Genomic DNA, 25,193 nt, shown 5'->3' on the forward strand with positions numbered 1-25,193 from the left:
GAAGTACATTTCCCATTGCTAACTTAGTCACCCACCTTACTGAAGCAATGTCATTTGATCAGCTGCTTTCCCGTGCTTGTCTCCTTGGAAATGCAAGAAGAGATAGGATATGCTACTCTATCCAGTAATAATGGAGGCAGTTCAGATTTTGTTATGGAACTTTAGGACTAGTCATCTTCTTTCTTATCGTAGTCCCAACATGACCTTACAGAGAACAGCCCCAGCAGTTTGTTTCTGGTTCTCAGGGAAGTGCAGAAATAATCATAGACCAACCTTGAGGCCTCCTCGAGAGAAAGACTAAGTCAGAAAGTGCTCGGTCCTCAAAAGACACCAAGCAAGGTCCTCGTGCAGAAACATTGCCTCTTGCAAGGCCACAGCATTGTGAACAAAGTGAGAAGTAAGAAAGGCAAGAGATGGAGGGAGGCTCCACACAGAAAGGAAATATCCTTCCATTTCCTAAGACAGTATGTTGCCGGAACTAGGGCAGTGTGCACTAAAACTACCAGCACTTTATCAAAGAGAGATGAAACCAGCAGCTTAGGCTGTTGTCTTTCGTTGAGATTCTGTTCACAAGATTTGCTTTAACCTTTGTGCCTGGAGCACAAAACCAGTATTGTGATAGTTTCCTAACTGTTCCCTAGCAGTGAGGGTCAGGAGATACTGGCTATTCATATACTCATGTCAGAAGACAGAGGCAAGTCTCCAGTACTCCTTATCTGGGCCGCTTTACAAACCCAGCCTACCTCTGCTTTCCAAAATTTGAGGACAGTACCAGTTTGCCTACGGGAATAAGCAGACAAGCTTCTGCCAGGTCTACACCAAATACACTACGTGTTGGGAAATACAACAGTAATGGAAGCGAGCACCTTCACCATACAATCATTTTCACCATCATATTCAACTTCACAGAGCCATTCTTCAAAAAACAAGACAGACTCCTTGTTATGAATACAACAAGGAAAATCCCCAAGTTGTTCTGCCCGAAGAAACAGGCTTTCCTGTCTCTAGCTGTAGATGACAGACAGTTTCCTCCACACAGCACAAAAACTGCATGAGCCACATGTCCTTAATACCAGACAAGAGGTAGGAAGAAGATAGTCAGTGCACCTCTGGATAGAAACAGACCTTGTTCCAGTAATCTGACTGCCTGAACCAGAAAACTCATTTCTTGCTCTAATCTCCCCAGAGCCAATCTTAGAAGTCTTCTTCCTTATATTCTCTTTGCCACTAGAATAGAAAAAAAACCCTAATCCTCATTAGACTCTGCCAGAACAGAAAAGGTAGCTAACTTTGGCTTATCATCCTGATGGTCAGCGTCTCCGTAGATTGAGACTTTCTCTAGAGAGCAGTACGCCTAAAGTATAAGGCACAGAATACTTACTCTCCAACTCCAATGTCCAGAATGACATAAGAATTAGTGTCTACTTTTAAGATGAATTGGTATTGCTCCCACTACCAGGCACTGAGATATCATGCTTATACTTCTACCATATGTACACAGCAATCCCTGGGAAGATCTGACTATTAACTCAATTTTTCTCTGCCTTCACTTTACTCCTTCTAGCTAGAGCGATCACAACAAAAAAAGACTAGAACAAAAAAAAAAAAATAGTCGAGTCAGTGGTTCTGCTATAGGATGTAACACACTGAACCTCCAGGGAGTTTCTTTCCTTCTCAACTTCAAAAGGAAAATGGCAGATGAGGAACAGAGATGGTCCTGCACCCCTCCACTGCCAGCCTTCAGTCTGGACAGGTGTGCTGGAATGGCACTGTAATTTCACTGAGGCAGACTAGGAACAAGGACAGGAGGACTGGTTTCATGCCTGCACCAGCACATACCAGACAGGTCTGAACAACTCCCAGGAGAAAGTGACCTATTGGATTCTTCAATCACCAAGAGAAATGGATGAGAGAGCATAAACATGGTTTATGAATAATACCATCTACAAGAAAATTGGTTTGTTCTCACCAAGTCCAAACAGCAATACTTCAAAGGCAATGAAGGGCTACTGGATAAAGGTAGACTGAAAGATCTTTTATCATGTTCAACAGTGCCAAGGATTCTTTTGTTCTTATTCCAAAATGTATTTACCTAGTTCCCACACGTTGGTGATGAATGCTTAGAAGAGCTTTGACCAGTACTGTCCAGTCTAGTGGTCTGTGGAAAGTACGGTCCTCAAGGGAAGCATAAGAATAATATCACTGAAATAAAGCCAGGTACGCATCAAAGAGGCAATTACTTGCTTAGTAATGCTGTCTGTTGACCAGTGAAGACAGGGGACCTCTCACTGGAACAAAGAGCACTCTGATGATTTCAGATTGACTTGTGAGTGCTCAAAGTCCAAGAAGGAAGCACCAGAGAGTTTCATAAGAGCAAGAGGTGACCTCAGAAGAGAATATTTAACACTTAAAAATGAAACTAATGAAATTCAAGTTTGTGTTCATATATTTCCAAAACATGGGCTAAAGCACCAAATATGTAAACAGGTGCTGTGTGCAAGCATCCCTTATAGGTTTATGCTTTCCAATTGCCTCCCAAACACCAAATACCAGTACTTGCCAGAGAACACCAGTTGTGCCAATGCTTCTTATAAAAGCATGTCTGATAAAGATCAACTTCCTGATGTCATGCTTACAAAATCAGGTCCCCTCAGTGTGCAGCCTTCCAGAATTTCTTTCTAGCCTTTATGACAAAACTCTGAACTCCAATGATTGCAGTAGAAGTAGCCAGAAGCTTCTCTGAAGTTTGGAAACCAGTGGCCAACTTTTTAAAATATCCTGCCCATTATGAGTGATGATTTGGCCTCTAATTGTATAGCAGAATCATAGTCACGATGATGCCAACAGACAGGGGCAAAGGAGCAGGTAGCAGATTCCTGCCCACAAGCAGGACTTACCTCACGTGCTCTTTCAGCAGGCTCATAGTGAGATTTTGGCTCAGGAGTATGATAACTTTGTTTATTTCTTTCTTGTTGCTGCTGCTGCTGCTGCTGTTGCTGCTGCTGCTGTTGTTGCTGCTGCTGCTGCTGCCGCCTGTGATCATGCTGCAGCGACAGGAGGTAGGCTTGCTCCTGCTGCAACTGGCGCTGGAGTCGCTCCGCCTGTCGGTGTTCCTCCATCTCTCGCCATCTGTATTCCTTTGAGAGAATGTGTAAGTAATTCAAGACATGTAATTGACTGTATGGTTGACATATCCCTATCAATCCCGTTAAAAATGCACCTTTTCTGGTTGTTGTTGCTGTTTGTTTGTTTGTTTATTTCACTGTTAAAGTGTAACCAAGAGCTAAGTTAGACCAACATGGCATGTGTCTCGTGTTGGGAAAGTTGAGAGTGTACTATTAAGCTTGTCAGGATTGGAGAGTTACGTCAAAACCGATTTTTATTAAAGAAAAAAAAAAGTTATTTATACTAAATCCAGTGTAAAGTTCATAAAACAATGATTTAGACAAACACTAGGCCATTGTATCCCTGGGCGGATTTACATATCATGTGTGCTTTTGATCTGCAACATAAGCACTCTAGTTCTTCACTGAATGCCAAGGTCTGTTCGGAAACTCGACCACCACACCAGAACTGTTCCACTTTAACATAAAGCCTTCTCTTACTGCCCAGAAAGCAGTGTGACCATACAGCACTTCTCATATGTGCCTGTCAGCCCACAACACAAGCATAAATGGCCTTTTAAATCAAGCTCCTTTGTTGTCATACTGTCAGTGCAGCTGTGCCTGACTGAGGAAAGCCTAGGACTGGCCGGATAAATGGATCCTATAGCTACTGAACAAAACAGATACAGTGCTTTACCAGTAACATGGCCTGCTCCTGGAGCAGCTGCTGCTGTAGAATTTCCAAGTGCCGCTGCTCCTCTTCTAGCTGTCGCCTGATATACTCCTGTCACATAGAAATTACCCAGCAATAAATTTATTCAAAAGGAATGCATCAGAACCCCCTGGGTGGAACACCACACGCTACTTCCCCAGTTCAGCTTTAACGAGAAATGCACTTCAGGATGGATTAGTGCCTGCAGAACAATTTAATAAGACCTGCCTCCTGAGCATCAGATTTTGGCCCCTTCCATTCTGAAATTTGGACTCCTGCAAATGTTGCTGGCATGGGCCAGACCTTGTTTACTAATTTTGGAAGTTGTTTCAAGAAGCAGCAAAATGCACTTGAAGGTTTTGGAAAGTTAAAACACAGCAAGTCTTACTCAACACAGCCAACACAAAGTCACATGCAAGTTGTATTAAACATTAGTTTGTTGCACTGGTGCGATGAACTGTTAGCAACAGCTAGAGCCAGGCATAGTGTAAGCAGACCTGGAGCAAGCTCTCCCAGGGGTCTCTGCCAAGTGCAGTTGGGACCTGCCCTGCTATCTCCCCTGCTGCCCTCACCAGAAGCTTCTCCTGAGCAGACACTGCCAGCCTCGCTGAATTATGTGATGATTATGACACAAACAAACATCCACCAGGAAACATATTAGACCAAACTCGCTTACTCTTGAGACCTAGCCATCTCTTCACCTGCAGCCTCCACAGGCTGAGAGATATACCCACTGCTTCACCTGACCCCCTAGAAGACCTCAAACTCTGAAGCACCAAACCCAAGCTGGTAACATCCTATCATGCAATTAATGGAAGTATGTAACATGTGCATGCGCACACACACAAGCACACGCACACATTTACAGTGTATGCATAAAGAAATTAATGGATCAGTGATACAGTGATGGGAGCTATAGAGAGTCTTGTGACAGATGGATGAGATACACTGTACTGTTGTTACGCACATTGGCTGAGCCACAGTTTGGGTTAACAAAAATCCTAAGAGGGGCACATCTTTTCTTCTCAAAAAAAAAAAAAATTCAGAGTGGTTCAGCTTGGCCACATCAATTAACCATTTGTCATCATTGGCACTGTGCGTAATTAGCATTTCAACAGTTTAAAAAGCAGCTGGGGGAATACCCGGTGTCTGCCCAAAAGCAAATTGCTGTGCTGTAATTAGGGATTTTCCATATATTTATTCCCATTGGTTAGTCTTCACTCTTTTTGACTCAAAAATCATTGAAATATACACAAACACAATAAAATTCCCCAGTAACACAACAATCAATGATCTCAAATATAGTGATTTCATTTAAGAAAAAAATAAAGTATATCAAGCCAAACCCAGAGTTCCTGAAATTAATCGAAAATTTACAATCAGTCTCTGGGACAGTAATTTTGGCCCTTTATTTGGGATCACTATTTTGCAGTACATGCAAAGTAATTATTACCCTGATTATCACCCTAATTAAAGTTTTTAAAGGATTTTAAAACATGCAGATCTCATACTAAAATACAGCAGCTGAATTTTAAAAGGTTTCTCACCTGTACTTTCAATGTATTAAGGGCACATCAACACAACTAAAGATATACTTGCTGCCTGAACTGGCATACATTATTAGAGTTGATTTTAAATAGAAAGAGTAAGAAAAAGATTGCATATTTAAGTTTTAGGAAGGAAAATCCTCTGCAGCTCAAATGTTCCATCTCAAATTCAGACTATTCAAAGTTTATTATGAGCCTCTGACCAATTCTGGGTGCCAGAAGCTGACATGCAACAGAGCTGCCCCTCTCTGGAAGGCCTTCTGAACGCAGGCATGTCCTGCAAGAACCACTGATCCAGCAAGACAAGTCCAGAAATTATTTTCAGCCCCAGTGATGATTCCACCAATTCTGATGGTTTTTAGTCAAGCCCAGGGGCACGAGCTGAATTTAGAATGAGTACCACAACAAGACTTCTTTTTTTCACAGAATATTGAGGCTGCCAGAATTTTCCATAAAGCCCTACAATCTATGTTAGTGCGTTTGTTGTCAGAGACAACAAAAGATGAAAGGGTCAGCATTAGGTTGCCTCTAAGCTGCTTTAAGCTTACTTATTTGAAGAAATTAAATTAGAATTTAGAAGAAGCAAACCTATTGTGCATATATCTGTATCATGGACTCACCTGCTCCCTTTCTACCCTCCTCTTTTCCTCCTCTGCTCTTCTCCTCTCTTCCTCTTCCTTACGCCTCCTCTCCATTTCTTCCAGACGCCTCTTTTCTTCCTGTTCTCTCCGCCTTTGCTCACGCTCTTGCTGCCTTCGAGCTTCCCGTTCTCTTCTTTGTTGCTACAAAAAGGGAAAATAAACCACAAAGTTTTACTTTTGCTGTTATCAAAGAAAGAGGTGGAGTTGTTTTCTACTCTGAAGAGCGGGATTTACCAGGACCAGCAAGCTCTGCAACTGAGTGACAAAACATTTTACGCAAGTGTGCCACCAGGAAACTAACTCATACCCAGCACACAACTACCCCTTAAAAGCAGCCTTGCTTAGTCTCTTCAGTTTCTTCACACACACACACACAGAGTCACGTACCATATTCCTGATAACTGAGGTGTGGAAGCTCATTGCTGCTCTTCAAGAGAGGGTCACACTGAAATCTGAATCTTTGAACAACCATTGAACTCAAATTGTACTCAGAGTGACAGTTTTCTTGACTGCAACCCATTATCTAAATGTTGCCAAAAGGGAATTGGCATCCCTGCTGAAATAGCTATAACTCAAATGACAATTCTATCTGAGCTTTCGGTAAGCAGCTTCTCTCCTAACGCAATTCATGGTCTGCTAAGAATTTGGTGGTGTTGGCCCAACAACCAAGCTTGATTTAATGTACTGCCCAAAACTTTGCCTAAGAGAGAAGGAAGGGTGACCAACAGCACCCCAGCCCCTCCCACAACATCAAAACCGCCTATATGTAAAAGAGGAAAACCAGCTGAGCTAAGCTCTTACATTTACACAGATAAGCTTTCACACTTAACCCAAATACAAACGGATCCTGGTAAGTCTGTTCAAGTCTGGAAAGAACCTGGAAAACAGTTCTAGAAAGTATGAACTGACTCATTTATAATGTCTATAGAGCACCATATATGACTTCAGAGGAGACATTTTAAATGCCCATATAGTCGTGACCAACGCTTCCTGCACTGCTACAGAAGCATCCAGTTACTCCACCTACCTCAAAATCCCAGGCAGCCTCCCACAACTGCCTAAGTGTCAAAAGACCCAGCTGTCTCCTGTTCAACCATCAACTGGGAATGTCTCTACATTTACTTCCATTATAGAGTTCTGTAATATGCTAAAAAATTACAGAAGAAATTTAAACCAAAAAGAGTCTACTCAAATTTAATCCCAAGAACAAAATAAAAACCAACATTGGTTATTCCTTTTCACATTTAGGTTAAGATTAATATTATCACCAATTTTTGTCGAAGCAAAGCTGCCACAGGTTTTCCAATTTCAAGGCACACCAAAGTAGTCTTGCAAAAGCACTCAGACCAAGCTTTTATTTGGGTTCACAAATCCAGTTACTGGTGTGCATTTTATAGTTTGTGCTCAACAACTGAACAAGCAAAGCCAAATCTACACTCCCTGTATTACTTCAAGGGATCAGCTTTCTCTGCTTAGCACAATTATGAAGCAGCTGAAAGCTCAAAAGACTTTTCCATCTTCTGGAATTGATACTGACATGACAGTGGAGAAGAAACCGCAGGGGGAAGGGCAGGAAATACAGCTAAGAACTAGTAGTACCTAAACAAAACAGGCTGCTGTCTTATTCTCTTTAACAAGCTGCAGTTTGGGAAAGATACAATTTTCTTGAAGACCACTGTTCAAATACACCTGCTCTACAACTAAGACACCTTCCTCACTGGCCCTCAGCATTATCCTGGGTTCACTACCACCTTCCCTGGCCACGAGATATAAGCTCTTTTCTCCCCCACGCTTTCCATACTTTCTCAGAAACACAGCTTCCTTGCTCTTACAACTCCTCTCATAACTGAATGCATCCAGCAGCCTTTTCTCTCTCTTAAGCAAGCTCTCTTCAGTGAACGTAGATGTTAAAATAGCAAAAATGCTGCAAGGTAGCTATGGCATGTGGTGCATTTCATAGGTTTCAGGGCTTCCCCTCCTTCATTTTTTAAGCACTGTAAAATAATAAGTAGGCACTTTTATTTCTGAATATATGCATCTGTGTCAAACAATTTCTATATTTAAGTCAATACATTCTTGGCTAATCAAGTCTGACAGGCTTTTTGTTTAAGAAAACTAAGATGTGAAGTACAATAACTCTGTTGCCCTGAGGATGTAAGAGACAGCACACTGCTGACTGGTTGATATGCACATTTATCAGCTTAAGCACTTCTTAAACATATGAAGCCTGCCTGTCTAACAATATTGTGTTGACATTGATGCCATCTCAAGATCTGCAATTTATCCACTTAACATTCTCAGCACAAGGAAGACAGGTCTTTCAGATGAAACAAACTCATCGCTTCTTAAATCAATGGAGAAGCATTCAGCAATAATTATAAATAACTGAACTAAATAACTAAATATGAGCAAAATTAGTTACAAGTTGACTAAGAAAGCAAATTTCCTGTGGCATCATGAAATAAACACTGTCAGCTGTTAAAAGACTAGACTTTTAAGCAAACCTTGAGCCAGTTTGCTAGTTCAGCATTGATAGTAGATATTTATTACGCAGCCAAAGAAAAAGATTCTCTGCCATCAGCATGCATTTCAGTCAAATCTCCAAAGCACAGATGTGCTATTGTTTATGTGCCAGAGAGATGGGATTTCTCAGCACTGCTTCTGCCTTCCCATCAGACACTGCCTCAGTCACTTGCCAAGTGGGTGGAAAGGGAGGTAGTGGGCATCACCATAACCCACACAAACACCTCGCACAATCCACTTATTCCCAGCCTTAGCCATAAGACAAAAGTTTTGCTTCCTGTGCACATGTCCATTGAAACCTGAGCACTGAACTACTAGCCACTAACAAAGTGAAATTTACTCTTAACAAGGCCAGGGAAAGGAAGCTTACAGTGATAAGCATCTCCCCGGTTCTAGTCTACATCTCAAAGAGACGGCAAAGCCAGTTGGTGGCTAGCCATTGTTGACCCAAGTTGTCTTCAGAAGCAGCCCGTTAAGCTGGCTTCCTACTATCTTTCTGTTGGCACAATGTTGCCTTCCTGACTGCCTCTAGCAACTCGTTCACCAAAGTCCTGGTCACTAAGTTCCTTACACTTACCCAAAGGAATAGAGTGGGACAGGGAAAAACGTTAGTTGAAACCAATGTAATTTTTATTTATAAAAATTGGCTGTCTGAATTTTAAAGGTATGTTTGTTAGATACTATAAGAATAATCATGCACTACAAAAAAGGCCCGATGTAAAACATTGTTGTCCAACAGACAGCAGGCATAGATCTGGATTCACTGAAATTATGGATGTATATCCAGATCTTTGATTGAATATGTATTACCAACTTTCTTATACCTGTCAGATGAAAAGCTGATTTTCAAGGAACTCCTTGTTAATCAGACAGTAAGGGCAGGAACTCTTTAAAAGAAATTTCAGAGATGCTAAAACAGAACTTTGACACAGTCCATACAGCCTCAGATTACTGCATTTCATAAAACCAACATTTACTAAGCCAACAATAAAAAAACATACAGAAAATACAGTGTCGATACTCTGGCTCCTTATCCAGGTTTAGGGTGCATTAATGCTGATCTGGTAATGGCACCCAACATCTCCATGCTGGAAGTCCATGCAGTAGAGCTTGACTTACCAGGAGGGGGCAATGCAACTACACACGCAGCTGGCATATACCAACGAATTCAGGACCTCTTTCATGCAGTGAATTGCTTAGTATATACATAGACCCCTCTAATGTTACATTCATAAAATATTATTACTCAGTTTTATATTCAGATGACTGTGATAAATACATATATTAATGATTTCTTTCACAAAGAATTAGGTATCCTGGCATCAGCTTAGGAAAGGGACTGGAAAGACTAATAGACTTTTGCTTTGCCCACACTAGAGATAAAGCAGAAGTAGAACTCTTTACTCAGTACCAAACCAAACTGCAAGCGATTCAATTTAAGTAGATAGGAATAATCTTCCCCATCTGTAAAAGAAACAAAGCCTGGCAAAAATCACCTGCAGGTATACCTACATTAGCATCTTGGTTCAGATCAGGAGTGCTCTTTTGAAGTGAATCATCCAATCATCTACACTTACCAGGTTTTGTTTCATATTTTGAAGATGTTTTGTAGTGTGCCAGCCGCTCCTTTTGGATGAAATTTAAAAGGCAGATGCACTCCAACCACAAGTAGGCATGCAGTCTAGACCTCAGCTAATCCAAAGGAACTCCTCCTGTCTTCAAATACATGGAGCGAAGTCATTGGGTCCTCAGCACTTTAATTATCATGCTCCACAAATCTGTTTCCACTGGACTGTACTACTTGCCAATGGAGCTATAACCTACCACTTAAAAAACATCCATTTGGGTTCTTATAGCCAGAGACAGAATTTAATGAAGTTATGGAACTGTGGTAGTCCACACAGAATAGGAATTCACCATGGCTAATTCTGAATTTCCCACACCAGACAGTTTTGTAAAATACGAATTCAAATGCCTTTCCATATCCACTGCACTGAGCACTGGTGTCTCTGCGCTCCTGAACAGGAAGACAGACCCATGTTAGAACAGCCTACAACCACTCAGATTTCTTGTTTTAACCATCTAAACACTTAGATGACATATATCTGGTATTTATGCAGCTAATCTTTATAACACTTTTAAAGGGAAAGCCAGGGGGTGGGACAGGATGACAAGCAATCCCCTTCCCAAAATGTTTCAGGTAATTTTCTGCACTTTGACCACACATCATTTTCACTTCCTAAGTAATACACAAATTATAAGGTTCCTGCAACAATGAGTTTTTCTAAGTCACCTCTATGCCTTTTAAAAGGTAATCTTTTCTCTAATACTGCCGAGAATTACAGTTTTTGGCAGATGTCCTAAACACCATTCCTGTTGCAGTCTCGGTCAAAACTGTCTAGGCTCTGTGCCAGCATTGTAAGAACAAGCCTTCAATTTTAATTTAGGAAGCTGGGGATGGGGGGGGGGCTGAAGAAGAATTAAAAGCAACTTGTCCAGGGAGATTAGCTAATACATAAAATTCTTCCCAAGGATGCTAAACAGGTATATCCAAACATGTCCTTACTCTACACAAGCAAATATTACAAGAAAGCAAGGCTTGGTAAAAATATCAACAAAGTGATGTAAGCCCAGAGATTCAATGCCTGAGACTAATCTTAAACCGCATTACCAAGCTCTTTATTGTTTACTGGCTTCATCAAAACAAGGGGGGTGAGTTAAGGACAAAGTGACAACACTTCAATATTTTGGCCTTCAATTGTGTCACAACACTAATGTTTATCTAAATATGTGCCTACCACCCTTCCCCCATCTTGAAGAGCTTGGTTTGGCTGTTGTTTTGTTAAAAATCACTTGGGATCATACATTTTTCCAACACAAGATCCAATTAAGTGTTTTTTTCTGAAAGCTCAACATGAGGCTTTTTCTTTAATTAAGAACTACATGGCCCCGCCATTACCTGCAAAAGGAAACCTATAGAGCTTATCATTCGTATTTATGTCTCTAAGGGAACCAGGCTGAGGTTATAGACTCAACAAAAAGTAAAAGCTTTTACAAACTTTATATGGTTTACTATGTACCCTTACTCAGTAATACACAATCTGCATTATATGCCATCTCGTGGGTGCTGAAGCTGTTAGTTCTGGTTTGTACGTTAAAAAGCAGGACGGATTAAACATAAATTTAAGGCTACTGCCTTTTCTTTATAATTGCTCATTAAATTTTGATTTCCACAACATCCCAAAAAAGTTCAACTTTGTGCAGCAAAGAGAGGCGTTGTTCTGTTTCCACTACTAGCAGCAACATCTCCTTTATTTTAAAAAGAAATTCCAGATTTTAAGGGTTGCACTGACTACTAAAGCAATATGACCCAGATAATTTATTCATAACCCCATTCCTTGCAAAAAAAAGTACCACCTGCAGAACTTTGGCGATTAAAGAGGCATTTAAAAGATCTAATCGATTCTCATACTAAGCAAAATTTTAGAGGCTAAGTGGTATCTCAACTTTTGCTCACCTTTGACAATATCAATAGTTTATTTTCATATTGTGCCCTGCTCTCTTTTCCTGGCCTCTTTTTATTATCTGCTCCTCCTGCAAAATCCCTACAAAAGTCAGTCTAAAAACAGTTGAAAGAGCTACAATGTTTATCTTGGCCATGTCAGAAGGGTGGGGAAGAACAGAAGAGAAAAATGGGGCTTTATATGCCTCCTTCTTGTCCCTCCTCCTGGCTTCACGTGTGGCTGAGTCTTTGCTACCAGTCCCTCCTCACAGCAACGCTAAACTCCCTTGCACAATGAAAAAGAGGGATAAGAAGCATAATGCGACCTTAAAAACTATTTGGAATTTCGTATTATTTGTTATGTAAACATATCACAGGATGCAAATCAACATTTCATCCTGGCTGTGTCCTTGTTAAACATTACCAGGATTTGGCAAAACACATGGGGTGTAGTTTTCCCCATCATTTCTAAGTGAACAGTTGAAACAGCGACTCAAGGAAAAAGGTCATTTAAGGACGACTGGAATTTGACCCTGCACTTCCTGAGGAGCCAGAGGATTGGTTGTACTTCAGCTCCCTGTCGTACCCAGCTCTGGCCTGAAGAACTGTTTTGAAATCCTCCTACTTCTGAAGCTCACACTGCATATTTCATCTACATATATACAAACACACATGAGATCTTAGTAGGTGAAAAGTATGACAGAGCATTATGGTACATGTACATTCATTTGCTTTTATCTTTCAGTACTGTATGCATACTTACCATATCACTAAAGTATGATTTACATATATGTAATTTTTGCAGAATTACAATTCTAACACTGATTTATAAATCATATTTTAATAAATCATATCACTGATTTATGAATCATATTTATAAATCTAGGTGGCTTTTAGTTAAGCCAATATGCACGAGAGAGTAATGCATTAAAAAAATGGGCTTCTACCCACAACAGATGATTGCCAAACACAGATACTTGAGAAAGCCTTAAAGGGAAATTTGGAGCATGTTATGGCCCCCCAAAAAAGTAATCTTAAGAAAAATACATCTGGGAATAATTAATGTCTCCCCTTTTCCACAGCCACCTGAAGTCTAGACATGTTGCCTCTTCTTTGGAAGAGAGACCAAGACACAGCCTTTCCACAAATACCTTCAAACAACCTAGCTTTGGCTCCTGTTCCCTCCATAGGAGCTGTTGGATATTCAAATGCTTTGGAAGATGGCTTATATTCAAGCAGCCATACGTGGATTTAAGTACTTTGTTCTACATTTGCCAGCGAATTTGCACATGTTGTTTTCTTTTCTGAGATGGGCTGGGACAACAGGGAACTCTTTTTAAATAGGTAGGCGAATGGGAAACACAAGCAAAAGAGGGACTGTTTTCCCCAGCGAGCCCCAGCCTCCTTCTGTCGCTACCTCTTCAAGCCGCCTCCTTTGCTCCTTCTGCTGCTCAATGCGCTTTTGCCTCTCTGCCAGCAGCTGCCTCTTGTACTCCTCCTGCTCGCGGAGCTGCTGCTCCTGCAGCAGCTGCTGCCTCCGAAGGGCCTCAGACCTTTCCTTGTTTTCCTGCTGCAGCCTCAGGAAATCACGTCGGAGGGTTGATTCTCCAGGCACATTGACAATGGAACTGCAACAAGAGGAAGTTAAAGTCTCCTGTACAATAAAGCCCGATGGGCCATTAAATACCTTTCCCAAAGTAGGGGAACATTAATAAAATACAGCATGATGTTAAATTTTAATCTTGTTTCTTTCAGAGCGAAGTGGAAGGTGTGAAATGAGGCCAAGTAAAATACGGACCAACTCTGACATGGAACCCCTGACCAATCATATTTGCCATAAATCTCTCTCCATACAGAGCTCGCTGGCTCTACGCCGTGTGAGGAAGAGCTTTAAAACCTTTAGCAGTCATAGAGTAGGCATTCAAACCTTTTGGGTGGTTTGTGTGGCTTTTGCGTGCACTTAATAAGAGAGAAATTTAGCATGCTTCTAATTTATAGTCACAGACCTTCAGATTTACTTGGCACGAACCACCCAGAGTCCTCCCAAAAGCAATTATTACCTCGGCTCTCCTTCTTGTTCAGGCACTTCCTCCTCTTCCTCCTCGCTTCCACTATATTCATACTCCGTCTCATCTAACAGGAAAGAAATGAAAGCCTAGATAGTGCTTAACGTTAATTTTAGGACAGTGAAGAGTTGCAGCAGCACCTTAGTGAATCAGTTCCTATCCCTTTCAGGATGAAGACCTATTGCAAATCCTAGAACTCATCCTACACATATAAGCCCATCTCCCCACAACTCATAAAGCAGCGCAGTGCTTTGTAGCAGACTTCGAGCAAACTGCCTGAGCAAAATCAAGTTTTGTACATAAGACAAGACACCTGGAGAACCTCTAAATAAGGAGAAGAGGCTGCCCAAGACGTGCTTCACGGCTCTTGAGATGGATTATTTTCTGCAAGTCTGATTTGTTGCACCATTCCAGGAATGAATCTACCACAGAACAAAAAAGATAAAGGCATATATGCCAATAGCCTCCTAAATACTGTTTAATGCTTGTATGGAAGAGGCAGTGGCCCAGAAGTGAGGAAATTTAACTTATCTTAAAATAATACACTTGCAATTGATAGCTCCTCTGTAGAGGACAGAACAAAACCTAAATGCCTGCTGATAGTCAAAATATTAATTAAAAAAGAACCTTCCAAGCGTTTGGGTAATATAGAGCTCTTCTAGGGGTAGAGATTTAGAACACAAAGCAGGCCAAAAATATGTATTTTTGGCAAGCTGCAATACTTGATTTTCAGAAGCTGCATACCTTTCTCTCCTCTCTTCTTCCTGGTTCTGTCTATATGGTCCTTAAGCTGGATTCGGACTTGCCTTTCATTTGGTTGGTCACGTATAAAAGGATGTTTCAAGAGTTGTTCCGTAGAAGGTCGCTGCATGTAATTTTTCACTAGACAACCTTCTATAAAGCTGAAAAATTTTTTTGACCTGACAGGAGGAAACAAAACCAAAACAAAACAAGGTCAGAGGTAAAACTCATGTCCTTCCTCAAAGTCTAATTCCTTTCCTCAAAAAGCATCATGTCCCAGAGGATGGTACAAGTGTGCCTCCTAAACAGAGCATGATTCAGTTGAGCACTAGGTGGATGGACACAGGGCTGGATGGACACAGGGCGATACCAACATACCTCCAGTGCTTAGGCACAGTCTCACAGTAATGCGTCCTCTTTCACAAGCATAATTGTCCTGAAAGGCAGGATCTATTAGCGAAGGCAAATCACACAAACCCATCTCTGCTACTTCTAAACCAGAGCTGGGTAGCATCCAGCTTGCTTGGAGCATGGGCAGGGTAGCTCCGGTGTGTCTCCACCTGTCCGTGCTATCTAAAGGCACGTCTGCTTCAGAACAGCCATAGCAAACGCTGCAAGAACCGCAGCCAACATTCTCCCAATACAAGCAACACCACGCTGCTTTTGTGTGCATCTGGGCTCCTTGAGATAGGTCTGTGAGAATTTAAGATTATTTTATTTTTTACCTGAATAGCCACATACAAAGAAATCCTTACAGGACAGTAGGCAGGTGTTGAACAGTGTCATCTGTTCAACATAGGCAGCTGAAGTCGAATTTCTGCCTACCCAATTTAAGGGCGTGAACTGAACCGAGATCCTCACACACATCACATAAAATGACAGGGCATGGCAGTTAGATAAGCTGGAGCACCATCTTCTCAAATTTGCACTGAACTCTTGAAAGAGAACCTCTCCAGACAGAAGTCACCAAACAAGCCACCTTGCAAGATGTCAATAATGGAAATATTCAAACTGCATTTTTCGTCATTTGCCCTGGTTTGCCCACAACCTGCCTCTGAGCACACTATCAAAACTGTTGAGTCAGGACAGCACTGGCTTTGGCCAGAGTCACTTTTTGATTGCTAGGTGCTTTCAACTGCTACTGTGCTTGGGAGGCGAACACCATCACTACGTGGCTAAATGTAAAAACAACCATTTCCATCCACCACTTCACTTTCCCACTGTAATTTAAGAGGCTGAATTCAAGGCAACTTTGTTGGGGTTTTTTTTTTTCCCCTTCCTCACGTGATATTGTCCTAAATGAAGAAGTTAATGAAGGCCTTATGCTAATGCTGTATATGCATCTCTATTCCTTTAAAATATGCAGAAAGCAACTAGGAGAGAGGGATGCCTCGACAGCACAAATGCATAAATAAGTCAATCCAGGCAAACACCAAGCCCAGCAAGCAAGCCAAGTTTATATTATGTTGATATCGAATAGCCAGTCAAATCACTTCATTATTTTGACAGGATCACAGCATCCTGTGATCACATTCAATCTATACGAAACTTCTTTCTAGGGAGTATTTTTGTTTCATACATGCCAGTTGTAACCAGTAACTGGGAGGAAATCCTCCGATACTAATGGATTCTTCTCAGCTGGCAAGAAGCGCACGCTCAATTCCAATCATTTACAATAATTATAGTAAAAGCCTTCATTAGTTTTAATAGCTCCTTTCAACCTAGCAACTACCACACTATACTACTGTTCTGTTTCTGTATTACAATACATCTGAGAAAAAATACTGCATATTAAGAGTGCTGCGGGCGTTTATTTTTTAAAATATGGATCCATTTGTCACCTTAATACAGATGCTGCTCTGTCAAGGAAAAAAAAAAAGCTTGGTTTTTATTTTCACACAATTAGAGATAAAATTTCTCTAGGACAAACAGAACTAAATAAACAACACATGCTTTTTACTTCATGCTTTGATTCAGTGGCAGAGATAACAGTGATTTTTGCTAACTTAAATTGCTTTACAGTTCTGTGTAACTGGTAGCAAAATTGCATGCAGTGAGACACAAGAAAGCATCGCACTACAAAGGGAATATGAATACAAGATAACTAATACATACCATTTCTTGGATTTTAACCGTGGTGGAGGGTTCCTGGGTATCAGAAAGAGTGCCCTCATGGGATGCATATCACAAAGCGCTGAAGGAAACGAGGAAAAAAAAGAAAGATACAGATATCTTTAGGCTTAGTTGCTCGATACCATGGCTTCACCTTCATAAACCATTCCCACTATCCCAACCATACATGCAGCAGATGAAGACAGTAACACAACTAAATGGAATTAGCCTGAAATGACAACAATTCCACAGCTCAATGTGCCAAGGGCAGCCCCCAAAAGAGAAAGAGATCAAGGCAGTTATTAACCTTCAGACTCAACCACGATGGGAACATCTGTGTGCAGCCCTCCTCCAGCCATAAGTCATACAACTTATGTTCCAGTCAATAAAACATTGGGAGAAGATGATGGCAGAAGGGAAGAATGATACAGTTACTGTTTCAAACCAACTTCACTCCACCTGCCCTCCTCTCCCACTATGCAGGCAATAAAGCAGGATGCCCCACTTTTTTTCTCCAGACTTGGAGCTTTTCTCTATTCTAAGATCTGATGGTTTTGAAGCATGGGAGAGTCTGTATTCCCTGCAGAACTGAAATGCAAATGTATGACTTTAGTCAAAAGAAGTCCCATTGGTTTCAGTAGACACTTAGTGGGACTTCATTAAGGACAGTCTTTCTTCCTGCTCCAGAGCAAAGCACCATGGCAGAGACAATGCAGGGCAACAAGGGAGCAAGGAGGAAAGCTGCCCAAGAAAGGACGCTAGAAGCAAATACTCTATTTTCACCATCTTGCTATGCTCAACCTATCACATTCAGTCTCAGCCCGAGTGATCACTGCAAGAAGAGGTAACGTTTTCCACACAGCAAAAATTCAGGAGAAACAGACTAATGTGAAAAGGATTCTGGATGCAGAACTAAGGGGCTACAACCTTGCAGATAAGCCCCTTGGATGCCTGTGGATCCCATCAGACCACCAAGCTTAGAGGTGGACCTTTCAGCCATTGCTGAAAGAAACAGAGCCCACATGCCAGAGGACAGATCAAGGAAAGAGCTGTTCAGCATTTACGTTGGATCTTTGCTTACTGCTCAAATACTCCTCTTGTGCTTTTACACAGAGAGGAACCAAGCTCTGCTTTGGTTTGGAAATGAAAAAAATATTATTGTTCAATTCCAGGCTTACAAAACCCACAGACAGAGCTTTTAATTGAAAGCCACCCAGGCAACTCAATGCACTGAACAAAAAGGTACAGCAAAAAGGAGGTCAAGTGGCAGCTCAAACGCTGTTAATACAGCACTCGCTGAGGTGTCATGGGAGCAGCTCTCACATGGGCATACATGCAAATGTGCAAGTAGGAACAACAACAAAAAAACCCAAACCCAAATGATCAGACTTCCTAAAACACAAATCAAAACAAGAGCGTTATGCTTCAATTTTATAAATTTTACATTAACAACAACAAGAAAAGCAGGCAGTGGCTATAATAAAATGACTGTTTTTTACTTAGGAAAATATCAATATTTCATTTCAATGTGTTTATTTCAAAGACTGAGGTTTCAGGCTGGGCTGTGGTACAGTGGCTGCTTATGTGTAAAGAAAATATTAATTCACTCACTTTTAGGCACCTTAGTTTTTGGGTTTTTTTAAATACAGAGCTCCAGTTGGGGTTAAGTGTATTTGCTAGTTCAATACAGATCTTCATAGAAATTACTATCGAAAGCCAAAACACCATGCCTAATTTCTTTTCTTTTTAAATCCTTCTGCCTTCCTCACACATATCTGCTGTTTTCCTTGATGTTCAGAAAGAACACATATGTGAGAGGAAAATGAGCTACAAAAAATGGTGCATTTTGGGTTTCCCGGTTTGTGCCTCAAAAATACAATATCAACTGATGAATATTCTCAAGCAGGGAGCATTAAGTTCAATATTCTGTGTTAAAGAAAGATTTACATTTTAAGTTACATCACTGCTAAGGAAGATCAACACCACCAGTTGATGAGTGGAAACAAAAGGAGAAGCAATATTAGCCCTACACAGACCAATGGAAAGTCAACACAGAAATAATTGCTACAGACACTTTTTTCATTAAGGTTGATTTTCTTGAGGCTCCACTGCCTCTCTCCCCGCCTGAGGTTTCAGTATCCCAGGCCAGGCCATAAATAAATTGGGACACAACTCCAAAACACGCTATACTACCCATTGAAAGAAAGTCTGACTTTTGATTAGTGTCTCAATATTCCTGCTATAGAAATTAGATTACTGCAGTCTACACTGTAGTGGTTAAACACTATACTACCTTTATCAAAAGTGTTGCTATATATGGGATTTTATATTTATAGGGCAGGCAAAACCAAAGACAACAGAAACAACATGAAGATACTTTCAGAAACCTCAAAACTAGGCTTAGATTACAACCAGCGTCTCCCAAGTATACTTTTCAGTCTTAATCACCCCAGTTGAGAAGCACACATATCACTTACGCGGAGCTCCTTCTGCCATCTCTATGGCCGTAATGCCACATGACCAAAGGTCACTCTGCATAAAAAGAGAGAGACCATATGTTAGTAGGCGGATTTATCCATTCACATAGTAAAAGAATACTATTTACAGAGAGGCCTTGTAGGTGAGACTGAAACCAAATACCACAGCTATTTCAATAACATAAGCTACATTTTCCTTGTAACAGTATCATAAAATCCTACTTGTCATACAATACATATATATAAATATATATACACAAATCAATGTGTGTATTCATACAGTGTGGAAACAACCCTTCCTAATGACACAAAAATATATTCACATTATGACAATGAAAAATACATCTGCCTGAAACCTAAGTCTATGAAACAATAGAATTTTCAATATTCCCTTGTTTACAAAGGATTGAATATTTGTCTACAGCAGATTCACAGAAAACACTGCACTCATTCACCCAAACAAAAGGTAGAGAGAAAACAAAAGACTGTAAAGACTACAGGGCAAAAATGGCAAAACCTGACAGTTTTTTTTCAGTCTAAACCAGCAAATAATTAAACAAATACAGATTAATGGAATATTAATCCTGAACTTTTTCCAGTCCAAATCAAATAATAGCTTTATCTAGGGGAATAGAATTGCTAAAACTGCAAGAAGCCTCTGTTGGCCACTGCTTGCAGCCAAAGGAAATGCTCCTTCCCTACCACCTCAGCTTTGCTCAAAACTTTACAGAACAACAGCCCTTCAGTGGAAGCCTTTCAAGGTACCACCTCAGGCCAGCACTCTGGACTTAAGGAGAGCTTGAGCAAGAGCCAGGAGGGTCAAACACTGGCAAGAGATGGATGAGTCCTGGGCGAGGAACCAACTCCAGAGACCACCACAGCTTAAGGGGTAAAACATGGGAGGAGGCTGCTGAAAGAGATCTGTTCTTGAGCAAATCAGTCTTCATTTCTGGTCAAAGTAATGACTTTTTAAAAATGAGTCAAACCTCATGAGCAAATAAGGCCCTTCTGGATGACCAGCAGGGAAGCATTTCTAATGTTTGCATTTTCAGACCCAGCACGCCAATTTTTTCTCTTGGTACAATCGAGCCATTTAAGCTAAACTGCAGAGTCTCATGATCTTACGGAATATTTCAACCATTATTTTTCGGAGGAAAAGAGCCCTACAGGTTCCATTAAGAGGCAGAAGGGGTTATTTTTCACATCACTACTGCATTAACAAATATTGCAGAGAGTTTTTCTCCTTTATTAGATCATTCAATAGCTACCCTTCCTTCCTAATAACTCCATCTGCAAAGATATAAAGCATTATCTTTAGTACAATGAGCTGATGGATGTAAAAAGCTATTAAATCAAGAGAAATAGGATCAAGTTTAGTCAAAAGGTATAAAAGCACCAATCCAAATAATCTGTTTTTTTTAAATAGATCTAGAACTACACAAACATACCAATAGCTAGCACCACCATCAATCTCAGAAAACTAATATAACTGATATTCAGCTCTAAAATTCATTGTAAGGCCTTAGTCACAAGCTTTCTGATATCTTTGGCTTAAAGATATCCTGATTAAAATTCCTGGTTAAAAGTTGAAACAATAGCATTAGTCTGGGTGAAGATTTTTTTAAAAAGTTTATTTTCACATTTTTAATTTCCTTGTGCTTCCACTAAGGCAAGCTGAGAAAAACTTTTAAGATTACAAGATGCTTTCACTAGAGAAAATTAACTTTAAATACACATATACAACATTCTTAAGGGTAGTGCAAATACCATCAAGCCAACTACAGTTTTGCAGTAGTTTAACCTCTGGTTTGCAGCAAACTACGTAAAAAATTATCTTTGTTGGAAAACGTTGCAATGGATATATTGTTATCGACATGTATATGTATCTTGAAACCAGGAGTAGGCACAGATTAAAAAAGCTCCTTCTGTACTTCACTGGCTCTCCAGACGGTGGTTTTATTTAAGGCAATACCTAAAACGCATTGTTCCGGGTTACTACAGTAACTGGGACATGGTCTAACACAATTTAAAGTACAACCATCATACGAATTGAGAACACGAGCATTTCCAGTTAAACTCCGAGCACCTACAGCACACTCAAGTCCTAGTCCTCATGCCTCAAAACTATAACACAAGTACAGCAACTGATAAAGGTAACAATTTGACAGTAACCAATACCCTGTACTCCTGCAATAAGAGTACACGTACACAAATCAATATTACTCCTGCAAATTCTCAAAAATTGCCATCATTCATGGATGTTCATACTACAAGTGCATGGGTTTTGTGTGTTGGGGTGGTTCTTTTTCTGTGAACAGGACTCTCTTACTCTGTAATCATATGTAGCATCTGGATTTTCATCACAGGCAATAACTTCTGGAGCCATCCAGTATGGAGTTCCAATAAAAGTGTTTCTCCTGCCAACTGTCCTGTCCAGCTGAGCGCTCACACCGAAATCCACTGTGGATAGAAAAGAGCAAAATAAAATAAGAAGGGGGAAAATAATACAGTGATCATTTCTGCAAGGTGATTTGAAAATAAACCCCTGTGAATGTTCCACATAGGAGGACTATGCTGAGGAGAAACACAGTGATTAATACTGAGACAGTTAAGTCCTTGTGGTTCGCATGCAACGTACTTGGGCCACAAGCACCAAGAGACATGGAAGCATATGACCACCTCTACTGCACCTCTACTTAGCCTGCCTGTACAGAAGAGGGTGTACAGCTGCCAAAATTCTGCCTGGGAGGCTAAGGAAGGGCTATTTCCCCTTCCCAGCTGCTGAAGGCAAGCATCTTTGCCTGTAGCTGCTTCCCAAAGGTACTTCTCATGCTATGGGAAAACCACATGAATGAACACATCACCTTTTCAGCTGTCCACCTTTTCTGCTCTAAAATCAGACAGCAAAAATAATCTGTTGCTCAGTGGATTGCTGTCTGCCCTAATGCACAGAGCAGATGTGTTGATAGGACCAAAGATGAAGATTATTCAAGTGGTGCCAACTTTGTGCACACAAACACACACAGGTTGCAAATGAGGCGCCCAGTTCATTACAGGGGAATTACATTACAAGGATGTTGCCGTCTCTTCAAGTTCTTCCGCTCTATGCTTTTCTACATCAGCATTTGCTCTAGAAGGGCTGTATCAGCTTCACTGCATCCATCATCTGAGCAACATGGACAAACTGGTGTAGACGGGCTTGGTGGGAGCAATGGTTTGGGAGCTATCGTGCTCCACTTTGGACCAAAAGGAGAAAGCTCTCCCAAGAGCTTCCTCCTCCAGCAGCCGGGACATCTTCCCATGCCTCATGCTGCTGGAAGGTGTAATGCAAAACAGAAGGGATGTGGGCTGGGTGGGAGGGCTTCAGCATGGCTCTATATTTAACCAAAAAAAGGTGTCGAATGTAGCGTGATACAAACACAGAAGGTTAAAATGTGCAGTAGCTGGAAGAGACAGAGTAGAAAGAAGGAAAAAAAGAGTTTGTTCACTTGGAAGGGAGAGAAGAGGCCAGAAATAAGCATGATTTTCAGCAGGCCTGCCAAGGCTGGAACTCTCTTTTGAACCTGATGTCCCAGCTCCCTTCAGAGTACCATTCAGATAATAGTTCTGTGTCCAGAACCTGCACAGCAGGTGCTATTTTAATTAAAGACAAATAAAAGAGTGACTCCCATCACTTCCTAAGTCCAGAATAAAGGGAATCAGAACGAAGCCAAGACACGCATGGCTCGGTGAGGGGTACAAAATTGTATCCTCACCAATTCTGGCACGAAAGCCAACCTCTTCTAATGAAAGGCATGTCATCCTCTCAAAGCAAGAGGAAATACGTCCTCGATTCACACAGGAGCAGTGACAGAGCATACATGCTACAGAACACGTCACAGGGCTCTTGGAGCATAAAATCATTTTGGGAACATCAGAAACCATATGCTGAATGAATGAGGAACTGGACATATGTGCATACTTACCAAGTTTCACTTCTGCATTCTCTGTTAACAACACATTTTGCCCTTTGATATCCCTGTGAATCACATGGTGGGCATGAAGATGTGCCAATCCCTGTATAAAGAAAAGGAGAGGATATTCAGAGTTAGGCTCTTGGCTTAGCAACAGACTACCCATACTCAGCACCCCAAAAGGCCATAGCACTAGGTCTTGGTCTCTTGCTCAGTGGCTGGGTGCAATGGGACCTGCAGGAGCCTTGTAGTAGCACACTGCTTGCACAGCTTTTGGTAGTCGAGGAGAGGCACAGGCCCTAGATCATGCATACGCTGTACCTACATACAGCCCGATATGTGCAGACACCTCAGACACCTCTCAGCTGTTGCATGAAGAAAGTTCAGTTCCCAGAAAGTATCCACACAATGACACTGTATATGACATCAGTGTCGGTCTACATCACTGATATCTCACACACACAGAGTCTCCTAGAATTTAGTCTAGGGAAGGCGAGTGGAAGGAGAAAGGAGACAGCAAGAAGCAGGCATACACGCACTCCGAAGAAAGGAGTTGGGAGGGTGATGGACTGACAGATATGTTTGAGGGTGAGGAATGACTGATGACAAACAAAAGCTCTGTTGCAAAGGTGCAGTTCTGTCCTCTAGCCTCCATAAATATGAAGCCAGTTAATTGTTCCTCAGGCAAAAAAAAAAAAAAAAAAAAAAAAAAAGAAGCATGAGCATTATACTTTCCAAAGGAAACAAAACCTCCTGGCATACGGTGCTTTTTGTTGAGACAGCACCTGGATGCATGCCCCAAAGCGTTAGCCATGTGGAGGGAGGGCTGAGGAAGACATATGTTGCATTCTACTCTCTAATGTAATTGGGAGAAAAACAGGCAACCCTCTTAGCAACTGTCTGTATTTTGGTTTCTCCTCAGCTCTCTACTCGGAAAATTGTAGTCTCCAGTGGGATCATCTTGCCTGTTCGTGTTGCCCTCATAGGCTTTTAATGTTTTATGAAAAATAAAGAAATGGAACCTTTACAGCTGCAAGAGGTTAAAAGAGTAGTGGTTGCTGTAGAGAAATATTTCCTAACACATGTTCTTCATTAAATGATCATTTACCAGTTTGCCTACATAACCATTGGGTTATTCTCTTTTTTTAAAACAGTTAATAAGCATGACAAAAAAACCCACCATCCACAGCTTCTCCTAACACATTTTACAAGCAAATCAAGTGAATGGCTGATGTCCCCAAGACCCTTCAATGGCTGCTAACACTAAGCATGGTCTTATTTTTCACAGGAATGAAGGCTTTTCCACAGCTTCACACAGAGTAGGTTTTAAAGCCTTCTGCTATGCCAACCCAGACAGAGAGATAATCATCTCTTCTCTCCAGAATACATGCATGTTTGGGTTCGAGAAGGGCCTGAAGGAGACAGAGGCATGTCTCCGTTCTCCTGCAGTCCCCAGACCTCTCCAACCACAAAGGGACCCACCAAGTCAACCATCACCTTGTGTCTCCACCTGCACCCACCTTTGGCACTTTAGTTCCTTTTAACTTTCTGTTACGCAACCTCTCTCCTCCATCCCTTGACAAACTGTGTCAAATCAGATTTTGCAATTTCTCATAGCAATACGAGTTTAGCATTCCTTTTTTCCAGATATTCCAGTTCCTGCTAGCAAGCAATTAAGACTTCTTTTGTAAACCTCTCACAGGAATGAGAAAATTGCTTTCACCTAACTCTTTTCTAAGGTTAATATTTTTTTTCTCTGCTTAGTGAGTGTGACTACTTTACCTTAGAACCTAAGAGGAATGCAACACAACATGC

The 25,193-nt window shown here is 41.1% G+C and overlaps 1 protein-coding gene across 10 annotated transcripts in view; it reads right to left on the minus strand.

The window, feature by feature from the left end:
- Nucleotides 1-25,193, minus strand: part of MAP4K4 (mitogen-activated protein kinase kinase kinase kinase 4) — a 161,399-nt gene that overhangs the window by 30,528 nt on the left and 105,678 nt on the right. For 8 of the 10 annotated variants that reach the window (XM_054058181.1, XM_054058172.1, XM_054058144.1 and 5 more), the window contains exons 6-15: nt 23,391-23,481; nt 21,755-21,885; nt 19,426-19,480; nt 16,952-17,030; nt 14,840-15,015; nt 14,090-14,162; nt 13,447-13,657; nt 5,984-6,145; nt 3,802-3,888; nt 2,898-3,137 (exon numbers count right to left, since the gene is read on the minus strand). In XM_054058181.1, the coding sequence (XP_053914156.1) occupies nt 2,898-3,137; nt 3,802-3,888; nt 5,984-6,145; nt 13,447-13,657; nt 14,090-14,162; nt 14,840-15,015; nt 16,952-17,030; nt 19,426-19,480; nt 21,755-21,885; nt 23,391-23,481 (1,305 nt within the window). The remainder of the gene's footprint in view (nt 1-2,897; nt 3,138-3,801; nt 3,889-5,983; nt 6,146-13,446; nt 13,658-14,089; nt 14,163-14,839; nt 15,016-16,951; nt 17,031-19,425; nt 19,481-21,754; nt 21,886-23,390; nt 23,482-25,193) is intronic. The other 2 variants (XM_054058189.1, XM_054058136.1) reach the window with 1 other exon arrangement.

Source organism: Cuculus canorus, chromosome 1 (assembly GCF_017976375.1).
Source record: "Cuculus canorus isolate bCucCan1 chromosome 1, bCucCan1.pri, whole genome shotgun sequence".
Classification (NCBI taxonomy): Eukaryota; Metazoa; Chordata; class Aves; order Cuculiformes; family Cuculidae; genus Cuculus; species Cuculus canorus.